This window comes from Pongo pygmaeus, chromosome 19 (assembly GCF_028885625.2).
Source record: "Pongo pygmaeus isolate AG05252 chromosome 19, NHGRI_mPonPyg2-v2.0_pri, whole genome shotgun sequence".
In the NCBI taxonomy this organism is placed as follows: domain Eukaryota; kingdom Metazoa; phylum Chordata; class Mammalia; order Primates; family Hominidae; genus Pongo; species Pongo pygmaeus.
The window spans coordinates 80,401,837-80,414,970 of NC_072392.2; the positions used below are offsets into that span (position 1 = coordinate 80,401,837).

The window sequence follows — 13,134 nt, forward strand, 5'->3', positions numbered from 1 at the left end:
GTTGGCCTGCCTGGCTAGGTTGGGGAAGTTCTCCTGGATAATATCCTGAAGAGTGTTTTCCAGCTTGGTTCCATTGTCCCCATCACTTTCAGGTACACTAATCAGATGTAGATTTGGTCTTTTCACATAGTCCCATATTTCTTGGAGGCTTTTTTCATTTTTTACTCTTTTTTCTCTAAACTTCTGTTCTCGCTTCTTTTCATTCATTTGATCTTCAATCACTGATACTCTTTCTTCCACTTGATCAAATCGGCTACTGAAGCTTGTGCATGTGTCACGTAGTTCTTGTGCTATGGTTTTCAGCTCCATCAGGTCATTTAAGGACTTCTCTGCACTGTTTATTCTAGTTAGCCATTCATCTACTCTTTTTTCAAGGTTTTTAGCTTCTTTGCGATGGGTTCGAATATCCTCCTTTAGCTCAGAGAAGTTTGTTATTACCAATCGTCTGAAGCCTTCTTCTCTCAACTTGTCAAAGTCATTCTCTGTCCAGCTTTGTTCCATTGCTGGCGAGGAGCTGCGTTCCTTTGGAGGAGAAGAGGTGCTCTGAATTTTAGAATTTTCAGCTTTTCTGCTCTGGTTTCTCCCCATCTTTGTGGTTTTATCTGCCTTTGCTCTTTAATGATGGTGACGTACAGATGGGGCTTTGGTGTGGATGTCCTTTCTGTTTGTTAGTTTTCCTTCTGACAGTAAGGACCCTCAGCTGCAGGTCTGTTGGTGTTTGCTGGAGGTCCACTCCAGACCCTGTTTGCCTGGGTATCACCAGCAGAGGCCGCAGAACAGCAAATATTGCAGAACAGCAGATGTTGCTGCCTGATCCTTCCTCTGGAAGCTTCATCTCAGAGGGGCACCAGACTGTATGAGGTGTCAGTCGGCCCCTACTGGGAGGTGTCTCCCAGTTAGGCTACTCGAGGGTCAGGGACCCACTTGAGGAGGCAGTCTGTCCATTCTCAGATCTCAAACTCCATGCTGGGAGAACCACTACTCTCTTCAGAGCTGTCAGACAGGTATGTTTAAGTCTGCAGAAGTTTCTGCTGCCTTTTGTTCAGCTATGCCCTGCCCCCAGAGGTGGAGTCTACAGAGGCAGGCAGGCCTCCTTGAGCTGCGGTGGGATTCACCCAGTTCGAGCTTCCCAGCTGCTTTGTTTATCTACTCAAGCCTCAGCAATGGTGGACGCCCCTCCCCGAGCCTTGCTGCTACCTTGCAGTTTGATCTCAGACTGCTGTGCTAGCAGTGCGCAAGGCTCTGTGGGCGGGGGACCCTCCCAGCCAGGCGCGGGATATAATCTTCTTGTGTGCCGTTTGCTAAGGCCATTGGAAAAGCGCAGTATTAGGGTGGGAGTGCCCCAATTTTCCACGTACCATCTGTCATGGCATCTCTTTGCTAGGAAAGGGAATTCTCCGACCCCTTGCACTTCCTGGGTGAGGCGATGCCCCGCCCTGCTCCATGGGCTGCACCCACTGTCTGACAAGCCCCAGTGAGATGAACCTGGTACCTAGGTTGGAAATGCAGAAATCACCCGTCTTTTGCGCCACGCACGCTGGGAGCTGCAGACTGGAGCTCTTCGTATTTGGCCATCTTGGAACCTCCCATCAGTACTGGTTTTTTTCCATATTTAGTGCTTCCTTCAGGAGCTCTTGTAAGGCAGGCCTGGTGATGACAAATTCCTTCTGCATTTGCATGTCTGTAAAGGATTTTATTTCTCCTTCACTTATGAAGCTTAGTTTGACTGGATATGAAATTCTGGGTTGAAAATTCTTTTCTTTAAGAATGTTGAATATTGGTTCCCACTCTCCTCTGGCTTGTAGGGTTTCTGCAGAGAGATCCACTGTTAGTCTGATGGGCTTCCCTTTGTAGGTAACCTGATCTTTCTCTCTGGCTGCCCTTAGCGTTTTTTCCTTCATTTCAACCTTGGAGAATCTGACGATTATGTGACTTGTGGTTGCTCTTCTCAAAGAGTATCTTAGTGGTGTTCTTTGTATTTCCTGAATTTGAATTTTGGCCTGTCTTGCTAGGTTGGGGAAGTTTTCCTGGATAATATCCTGAAGTGTGTTTTCCAACTTGGTTCCATTCTCCCATCACTCACTTTCAGGTACACCAATCAATTGTGGGTTTGGTCTTTTCACATAGTCCCATATTTCTTGGAGGCTTTGTTCATCCCTTTTCATTCTTTTTTCTCTAGTATTGTCTTCTGCTTTAGTTCATTAAGTTGATCTTCAATCTCTAGTATCGTTTCTTCTGTTTGATCGATTTGGCTATTGATACTTGTGTATGCGTCATGAAGTTCTCATGCTGTGTTTTTCAGCTCCATCAGTTTATTTATGTTCTTCTCTAAACTGGTTATTCTAGTCAGCAGTTCCTGTAACCTTTTATCAAGGTTCTTAGTTTCCTTGCATTGGGTTAGAACATGCTCCTTTAGCTTGGAGGAGTTTGTTATTACCTACCTCCTGAAGCCTACTTCTGTCAATTCGTCAAGTTCATTCTCCGTCCAGTTTTGTGCCCTTGCTTGAGAGTAGTTGCAATCATTTGGAGGAGAAGAGGCATTCTGGTTTTTGGAATTTTCAGCATTTTTGTGCTAGTTTTTCCTCATCTTTGTGGATTTATTTACCTTTGATTTTTGATGCTGATGATTTTTGGATGGGGTTTTCCTGTGGGTGTCCTTTTTGTTGATGTTTATGTCATTGCTTTCTGTTTGTTAGTTTTGCTTCCAAGAGTCAGGCTCCTCTTCTGCATGTCTACTGGAGTTTGCTGGAGGTCCACTCCAGACCCTGTTTGGCTAGGTATCACCAGTGCAGACATTGCTGCCTGCTACTTCCTCTGGAAGCTTCGTCCCAGAGAGGCTGGGCCAGCCTGATGCTGGCCAGAGCTCTCCTGTATGAGATGTCTGTCGACCCCTGCTGGGAGGTGTCTCGCGGTCAGGAGGCATAGGAGTCAGGGGCCCATTTGAGAAGGCAGTCTGTCCCTTAGCCAAGCTCGAGTGCTGTCCTGGGAGATCCACTGCTCTTTTTAGAGCCGACAGGCAGGCACATTTAAGTCTGCTGAAGCTGTGCCCACAGTTGCCCCTTCCCCCAGGTGCTCTGTCCCAGGGAGATGGGAGTTTTATCTATAAGCCCCTAACTAGGGCTGCTCCCTTTCTTTCAGATATGCCCTGCCAAGTGAGGAGGAATCTAGAGAGGCAGTCTGGCCCCAGGGGCTTTGCTGTGCTAAAGTGAGTTCTGCACAGTCAGAGTTAACACTGTTAGGGGAAAACTGCCTACTCAAGCCTCAGTAATGGCAGACGCCCCTTCCCCCACGAAGCTTGATCATCCCAGGCTGACTTCAAACTGCTGTGCTGGCAGTGAGAATTTCAAGCCAGTGGTTCTTAGCTTGCTGGGCTCCATGGGAGTGGTACCCACTGAACAAGACCACTTGGCTCCCTGGCTTCAGCCCCTGTTCCAGGGGGGTGAATGGTTCTGTCTCGCTGGGGTTCCAGGCACCACTGGAGTACGAAAAAAACCCCTGCAGCTAGCTCAGTGTCTGCCTGAACAGCCGCCCAGTTCTGTGCTTGAAACCCAGGGCCCTGGTGGTGTAGGCACACAAGGGAACCTCCTGGTCTATGGATTGCAAAAACCATGGGAAAAGTGTAGTATCTGGGCTGGGTAGCACAGTCCCTCATGGCACAGTCCCTTGGCTAGGGGAGGGAGTTCCCCAGCTCCTTGCACTTCCCAGGTGATTCGATGCCCCACCCTGCTTCTGCTCGCCCTCCGTAGGCTGCACTCACTGTGTAGCCAGTCTCAGTGAGATAAACCAGGTACCTCAGTTGGAAATGCAGAAATCACCTGCCTTCTACATTGGTCTTGCTGGGAGCTGCAGGCTGGAGCTTTTCCTATTCAGCCATCTTGCCGCAGCCTATGAATCTAGATCAATTTATAGAGAATGGATATATTTATAATCTTGAGTTTTTCAGTAAATGGTATGCTGGTAAAATGGTATGCTATAAAACACCACCATTTGATTTGTAGCATTTTTCAACTTCCATGATGTAAATTATCTCACCATGGCTGACTTCTGGTAGTAAACAATTTAAAATCAAGTTCACAAAACTCCTGAATATTTAACAATCAGTTGTCATGAGCCAATTCAAGTTGGTGGCACATCATTAAAAATCGTTCATCACTAAGTTTATTTTGGTCAACTCGATTTTTCTTTTTTGTTAGATTTACTCCTAAGTCTTTTTTATTTTGTATGTAATCGTGAATGGTATATATCTATATCTATATATATGGCATTATTGCTGAGTTATGTTTTTCTAGGACTTTATACCTTTTTTAAATATTCAAACTAATTACATAATGTTTATAATATCCTCCTATTATCCTTTAGGTATCTGTAGGAACTGTAGTGGTCTCATTTGTCATTGGTTATGTTTTCTCCATTTTTTTCTTTTGTCAATCTTAGTACAGGTATCTATCAACTTTGTTAGTCTTTCTAAAACACAACTTTTTTCTGTGTTCATTCTCTCTATGTAAGGTTTGTTTTTTGTTTCCGTAATTCCTGCTTTTGTCTTTGTTATTTATTTTCTTCTACTTTTGGGAGGTTTAATTTGCTATTTTTCTCTAACTTTTTTTTTTTTTTTTTTTTTTTTTTGAGAGGGAGTCTCACTCTGTCACCCAGGCTGGAGTGCACTGGCGCGATCTCGGCTCCCTGCAAGCTCTGCCTCCTGGGTTCACGCCATTCTCCTGCCTCAGCCTCCTGAGTAGCTAGGACTATAGGCGCCTGTCACTACGCCTGGCTAATTTTTTTTGTATTTTTAGTAGAGACGGGGTTTCACCGTGTTAGCCAGGATGGTCTCAATCTCCTGACCTCGTGATCCGCCCGCCTCAGCCTCCCAAAGTGCTGGGATTACAGGCGTTGAGCTACCACACCCGGCCTTTTTCTCTAACTTTTTGAGATAGAATCTTAGATTATTGGTCTTTTTATCTTTTTTAGCATATGCATTTAAGACTAAATACCCCTGTCAGCACATCTTTACCATATTAACATATTACATATTGTTAATATGTAATATTATCATTGTCAAGATATATTTTAACTTTGATTTGTTTTTTGACACATGAATTATTTAAAAATGCACTTATTGATTTCCAAATATATGGGAGTTTTCTTAGTAATCCTTCACTATTGATTTCTAGTTTAATTGCCTACCCTAGATAACACATTTATTTGTACCAATTGTCTTTGCCATTATGCTAATTTTAAATGGTATAAGCTTTATATAACTGTGTGCAATATTATTTTATAGCCATCACTGTGGGAACACTTCTTTTACTAGGGTCAAAGGAATGCTATTCATTCTCTGTATCTGCAATTGACTGCTTATTGTTTAACAAATACCATTATTTGCCTTAATTCTGCTTTCATAATTCTGAATTACAATATTTTTTTAAATTTTATTTTTCTCTATGTTTTTTGTTTTGAAGGAGGAGAAGTTGACTTCAATGACCTGGAAAATGTCCTGCAAAATATGGGGATAGAGCTCACATCTAGAGAACACTTGGAGCTAGAGAAATTACTTCCAATTGATGGTGGGCATTTCAAATAGTAGTAGTCTTCAGGCGAGTTAGTGTAGTCATCAAGGGAGTTATCCCACATTACACATATAAATAGAGTCTTGAAATAGTTAGGAATATATCCTCAAAATTTATATTATCCAACAACCTATGTTTGTTGTACATTGTTTATAAATTAGGGATTTTAAAACATTCATAATTTCATAGGTAACTATTTTTAATATTTAGGAATATAAAAATTGTCTAATAAAATATACATAACCATAAATCTTGTCATCAGGGCTAAGGAATTAATATTGATGGTTATCTTTCATTCTATTGAGATGTGTTGAGTTAAGACCCATAGGAAATAGGAGGAGGATATGGGAGAGGAGGAGGAGGAGGAGAAATGTATAGATGTATAGGAGCTGTGGAGAAAAAAAGAGTAAAGTCAGAAAAGGTGTACTTTTTTTTGCTTTATCCTAGTTGATATTAATAATTTTCTCAGATGCTAAAGAATTGACAGATTTACCATATTAAGAATTTTGTCTACATTTTAATTTTATTATTTTAGAAGATATTAAGTAAATTTTAAGAGCAAATTATTTTATGGTCTATATTTCTGAACTTAGAGATTTTTGTATTACTTTTGCATATATAGTTGTTTTCCATATGACATAAATTACATATTTTCTTACAGCTAATGGAAAAATATATAAGAATAGGTTGCTGAATTGTGTGAAAGGTATAAAAGGTAAGTGATATGCAAATTGAGAAAGCAGATTAATTGAGGTACTTGTGTTATGCTTTTGTTTTATCCTCACCACGACATTTTGCTATCAATCTCATATATATCTCCATAATTAATTTTAATACATACACACGTTCACATTGATTTAATAATTTCCTGTGTTTTATTTTTAAAGTTATTCTACCTATCTTAGATTTTGCTCAATTTTGCCTGCGGAAATAATAAAATTTAGTCCTAGGTCTCAAAATTTTAGAGAAGCTAATATATCTTGAGATACAGAGTGCAGTCCAATAAGACAGTGAGCAAACGGAACCTTATTTGTATGGATACTTTGTTAAAAACTGTTTAAAATTTTGCTATTCTTCTGCTATAAATAACCTGAGTGGTTTATCAACTTTCAACATGCTACTTATGTGGGCTCATTTTGGATATTGGATGTAAATGAATAGATTAATTTTAGTTCATTAATGGCCCTCTTTAAATACTTAACTGTCCCTGGGCTCTTCTTTGTAATGAAATTGATAATCATGATACATAAGAATTGGTATTTATTACATTTTGACTTTTGTTTCAATTTCTTCATGTCTTCCTCTTTTATAGAGTTGCAAGTCAATGTTCATGACATTGACAGTATACTCGGAAACATGGCATTCAAACTCACAGCTGAGGAACTTAATGATCTAACCCCAAATCTACCAGTGAATGGTGAGAAACTTAACAGCTTTGCATCCTCAGGAGAATTTGGATTCTTAATAGCTTTGCCACCCTCAAGAGAATTTTGGCTGATATTTTTGGTAGTACTTATTTTATGGGAATGATTTTTTTTCTCTTAATATATTAATCTAAAGTTGGTACTTTTAAATTTTTCATTCATTCACTCATTCATTTAACAATTTTTTACTAAGCACTGTATATCAGGTGCTATGCTAAGTGCCAGAGATACAGTGGTAAGCAAAAATAGACATAGTCTTTGGCTTTATGGGGCCGAATGTAAACAATTCTTAGTGTACCAAGAGTAGCTGAGAAAGTTGCTAGGGCCTTAGTCAAATCAACAGTTTTCAGAGGAACTAGAGCTACCAGAGTTTCAGCCGATATGTACATTTTCCCTACTTATTTATATGCATAGATTTTCAAATTCTTGAATCAGATTTCTGGAATCGAGGACAGAATTGCCTGTCTTAAAGAAAAAATTGAATTAGAATTGAAGTGTGGTAAATCACAAAGTAATCTCTAATTTAAAGGAACTAAAATAGAATATATTAAGCTAGACACAGTCCAATAAGACAAAACAGCATTCCATAGGAACATTTTACTGAACACTGTCTCTTATGTATAAAAATGTTTGTTCATATGACTTGCATGCCATTTAGTTATAACTTTGCCATGGGTTGCATACTGTTTCACCATTGCCCTATGGTAAGCTCATTCCCCAAAATATATCTTTATCAAATCATTGCTTCATTTTTCAGTATTATTGATGTACCAATTAACATCTAACGTGTAGTTAGATGTTAAATATATGGGAGAGTGACATCAGCAAGATGGCAGAATAGGAGGTCCCTGCTCTAGTTCACCTCACAGAAACACTGATTATCAACTATCCACAGATAAGAATGCCTTGTTAAAATCTCAGAACCTGAGACTGAGGCTAAAAAGCACCCCCTTGGCACATAAAAAATGGAGGAAAGCTATATCAGAAGGGTGAGAGGAGAGGTTTCATTTTGTTGTAGTACAGCACCACACCAAAAGGGATCCCCAAGCCAGTGGTTTCTCTAGTGAGAAAAGAGACCTAAGGAGAACATCAAGCTTCCCCAGTGTTCTGGGCAATTTTAGTTGGGCCTATTTTTGTCTTTCCTCATGGGGAACAGTGGGGGAATTGGCAGGGCTAGACAACCTGGGATCACATAGGAACAGAAAAAGGGGGACATGGTTCACAGTAACCAGTGTGCTGACCTTGGTGATGGCACTGCATTCTGCTGGTGGCCATGCCCAACCGGAGAGCCCAGCCAGTGGCTTCCTGAAGCCTAATGGTCAGCAAATAGGTTGAATTTGAAGAGGCCTACATCAAGACATTATAATTAAATTGTCAAAAGCCAAAGAAAAAGAATTTTGAAAGCATCAAAGGAAAAGTGAATTATCACATACAAGGGACCCTCTATAAGACTGACAATGGATTTCTCAGCAGAAATCTTGTAGGCAAGAAAATAATGGGATTATATATTCAAAATATGGAGAGAAAAAAATATGCTAACCAAGAATACTGTATCTGGCAAAGCTGTCCTTCAGGAATGAAGGAGACAGAAACACATTCCCGTATAAACAAAAGCTGAGGGAGCTTATTATTACTAGTTTATTTCCCTACAAGAAATACTTAAGGGAGTTCTTCGAGCTAAAATGTAAGAATGCTAATTAACAACATAAAAACATATGAATGTATAAAACTCACTAATAAAGGTAAATATATTTAGACAAATCTGGAATTTTCTAATATTCTAATGGTGGTAGATAAATCACTTTCAACAGTAGTATAAAAGTTAAAAGATAAGCATATTAAAAATTACTATAACTATAATAATTTGTTAATGGGCACACAATACAAAAATGTATAAACCATAATATCAATAATCTAAAATGTAATGGGGAGGAAGTAAAAGTATAGAGTCTTTTTCTTTACTGTTGCCCAGGCTGGAGTTCAGTGGTGTGAGCTCAGCTCACTGCAACCAAGAGCCCTCCTGGACTCAAAGCAATCCTCCCACCTCAGCCTCTGAAGTAGCTGGGACTACAAGTGCACACCACCACACTTGGCTAATATTTTTGTATTTTTTTGTAAAGACAGAGTTTCACCATGTTGCCCAGGCTGGTCTTGAACTCCTGGGTTCCAGCAATCTGCCCACCTTAGCCTCTCAAAGTGCTGGGATTACAGGCGTGAGCCACCATTTTCCCTGTAATAGAGGGAATAATGGAAAAATAAAAATAAGTCAAGAGAAAGGAAGAAGTAAATTAAAAAAGAGAGAATGAAAGCATAACAAGTTGGCAAATAAAGTAATAATAAATATTGATTTAACTAAAATATAATATTAATTATATTAAATGTAAATGGGATAAATATTCAAATTAAAACAAAAAGATTGTGAGTCTAGATTTAAAATAATATATGCTACTTACATGAGACACATCTTAAATATAAATACAGAGAAAAGTTGCAAGCAAAAGGATGGATACATAATACAAACACAAATGAAAATAAAGCTGGTATAATTAAATTAATACCAAGCTAGGTAGAGATTATAGCAAGATAAGCCAGCATATTGCAGCATGATAAAGGAGTTAATTCATGAGGAAGATAATCCAGTTCTAAATTTTTATGTTCGTAATAATATAATTTCAAAATATATAAAGCACAGAATGACAAAACTTAATGGAGAAATAAATCCTCACCATAGAGATTACAACATATATCCTTCAGAAATTGCTAGAATAAGCAATCAAAATTTATCAAGAATATTTGAATATTGAATATAATTAACAGACTTAATTTACATATATAGAGCATTGATGTGTGTTTCAGCAAAATTAAAACTTTTGAAAAAAAACATTACCAGGATCTTCCCTGTGGATCATTATGAAATAACTAGCTCTCCTGCCATAAACAATTATTAAACTGGACAATACATACAAGGCTACTGTTTTCAAGGATTGGACACAACAGAAAGTGCGAGACTCTGATCCGTGAGAGAAGAAAAAATTATGAAGTAAGCCTAAGGACAATTTTCCAGTTATAGTTTAGGAAGCTAAAGCCCAAGCAGAACACAGTGGTCACACTGAGCCGAGGCAGTTATAGATTAGAGTTCAGGGCTGTTGAAATGGCTGGAATCTGATGGGCATAGTGCCAGTGAGAAGAAGGCTGTGTAGGAAGTGAGGCAGAAGTCTATGGGGTCAGGCGGGGGATGCTCTGACTTCTGAGCCAAGGTTTAGACTGCACATGCTCAAAGTGATGCTACACTAGAAAGTAGCTGCTACAGGACTGAGAGCGGAACAAAGACACTAGAGGTAAAGCAATGCTAGTTGACGCATCAGTCCAGCTAGAGTGAAGAAACCTTATTAACACCTTGGACAAGTAGCTGAGAAACCAGAAAGGCTACACCTCCGAAGTAAATACCACATCCTGGAGTAAGGATTATTCTAGATCTGCACTGTCCAATATGGTAGCCATTAGCAATATGCAGTCATTTAAATTTAAATGAATTTAAATTAAATAATACTAGAAAATTAGTTCTGTAGTCACACTAGCCGTATTTCAAGTGCTTAATAGTCATACCTGACTAGTCCTATTGTATTAGTGCAGAGGTAGACATTTCCATCATCACAGAAAGGTCTATTTGACAGCACTGCTTTAGATCAATTATTACAATGTGCAAAATCAAACCTACACTAGTTCAGGGTTACCTGTATGGAACTGCCTGTTGGAATAAAATTCAAGATGCCTTAGAGGAATGGAACAGAATCCAGAGTCTTATGAGATATTAATCACAACATCCAAAATACAATAAATATTACTAGATAGATATGAAACAGAAAAGTATTATAGTCAAATAAAGAAAAAAGAAGAATCAACAGATACATAGTTAGATATAGCTCAGATGTCGGACTTCGCAAAGATTTTCAAGCAGCTATTACAATTATGACCAAGGACTTAAAGAAAAATAAAGGAGGACCACTTCCCACTAATCAATGGTTGAGTGATGCTCCTGAGTAAATTTAATCCCTGGCACCTCTAATATGCCCCAAACTGGCTAAGCATACTTATATAGCTAGAGAAAACAACTAGAGAATTACAGGTACTTGTAAGAAGTTATCATCATGGATGGGGCATGAACAACTTTTGCCTTGACCTTCTTCAGATTGGGATCGATGCTCTGTATGTGTGTTAATCCATTCATGTTGCTATAACAAAAATACCTAAAACTGGCTGATTTATAAACAATAGAAATTCATTTCTCACAGTTTCAGAGGCTAGGAAATCCAAGATCAAGGCGTTGACAGGTTTGGTGTTTGGAGAGGGCTCGCTCTCTGCTTCAAAGATAGAACATTCTGGCTGTATCCTTGCATGGTGGAAGGGGCAGAAGAGGCAAACTTGCTCCTTCAAGATGTTTCATAAGGGCACTAATCCCTGTCCCATGGGGGACAGAGCCCTCATGATGTAATCACCTGCCAGAGATTCTACATCTTAATAACATCCCTTTCGGAGTTAAGTTTCAACATATGAATTTTGAGGGGACACCAATATTCAGACAATAGCATTCTACTCCTGATCTCCCAAAAATACATTCATCCCATCCCAATAGCCCCCAAAGTCTTAACTTGTTCCAGCACCAACTCTAAAGTACAGAGTCACATCTAAATATCATCTAAGTATGGTGGTATGGGTGAGACTCAAGGTATAGTTTATCCTTAGGAAAATTTTCCTCTGGCTATGAACCTATGAAATCAAACAAATTATGTGCTTCCAAAATATAATAGGCATAGGATATATATTCCCCTTCTAAAGAGGAGAAATAAGGAAGGAAGGAAGGAAGGAAGGAAGGAGCGAGCGAGGGAGGGATGGAGGGAGGTAAAGAAGGAAGAAGGGAGGGAGAGAAGGAGGGAGGGAAGGAGGGAAGGAGGGAGGGAAGGAGGGAAAGAGGAAGGGAAGGAGGAAAGGAAGGAGGTAAAGAGGAAGGGAAGGAGGAAAGGAAGGAGAGAGGGAATGAGGGAAAGAAAGAAGGAAGGGAAGGGAGAAGGAAGGGAGGGAGGGAAAGAAAGATGGAAAAGAGGGAAGTAGAGAAGGAGGGAAATTAGTCCCAAGTAAATTCAAAACCCAACAGGTCAAAGAACATTAAGTCTTAAGGCTTGAGAATGATCTTATTTGATTCAGTGTCTCACCTTCCAGACATACTGCGGCAGAGGTTTGACCCCAAAGTTTCCAGGTGGCCCTGTGTTCGTGGCTTTGCTGGGCGCAGCCCACACAGCATCTCTCCCATGTTGGAGTCACATACTTGTGCCTCTCCCAGGCTGGAGTTACACACTGGTGGCTCCACTGGTCTGTGGTCTTGGAGGGCAGTCCTGCCCCCATGGCTCCACTGGGCATTCATTTCCTTAGTGGGGGCTCTCTGCAGTGGCTTCACCCCATGGAAGTTTTCTGCTTGTTCCCCAAGGCTCTGCAGAACATCCTTTAAATCTAGGTGGAGGTAGCCACACCCCCACAGTTCTTGCATTTTGCACACCTGCAGAGTTGGCCCCATATACTGCCACCAAGGCACAAAAAATTAAAAAATACTTAGAGATGAATGAAAATGAAAACACAACATACTAAACTGTGGGATGCAGTGAAGGCAGTGCTCGGAGGGAAATTTATAGATGTAAATGCCTACATTAAAAAAGACGAAAGAACTCAAATCAATAACCTAATATTGCACTTTGAGAAACTAGAAAAGGAATACCAAACTAAAAGCAATGCTGGTACAAGGAAGGAAATAAAGATTAAAGCGAAGATAGATAACACTTAGACATTTTGTAGAAAAACAATAGCAAGATTAATGAAACCAAAACTGAATTCTTCGAAAAGATCAACAAAATTGACAAACCTTTAACCAGACTGACAAAGAAAAAAAGAGAAAAGATACAAATAACTAAAATCAGAAATGCAAGTGGGGTCATTACCACCAAGCTTACAAAAATAAAAAGGTTTATGAGAGTATATTATGTCAATTGTATGGTGACAGTATAATAACCTAGATGAAATTCCTAGAAACACGAATTACCTAAAATCACTCAAGAAGAAATATCAACAGGCCTATGATATGTGGAGATTGAATCAGT

General features: G+C 39.4%; 1 protein-coding gene across 1 annotated transcript in view; it reads left to right on the plus strand.

The window, feature by feature from the left end:
* Nucleotides 1-13,134, plus strand: part of LOC129017919 (EF-hand calcium-binding domain-containing protein 3) — a 535,384-nt gene that overhangs the window by 285,250 nt on the left and 237,000 nt on the right. The window contains exons 49-51 of the mRNA XM_054458898.1: nucleotides 5,457-5,561; nucleotides 6,226-6,279; nucleotides 6,877-6,981. Coding sequence (XP_054314873.1) covers nucleotides 5,457-5,561; nucleotides 6,226-6,279; nucleotides 6,877-6,981 — 264 coding nt within the window. The remainder of the gene's footprint in view (nucleotides 1-5,456; nucleotides 5,562-6,225; nucleotides 6,280-6,876; nucleotides 6,982-13,134) is intronic.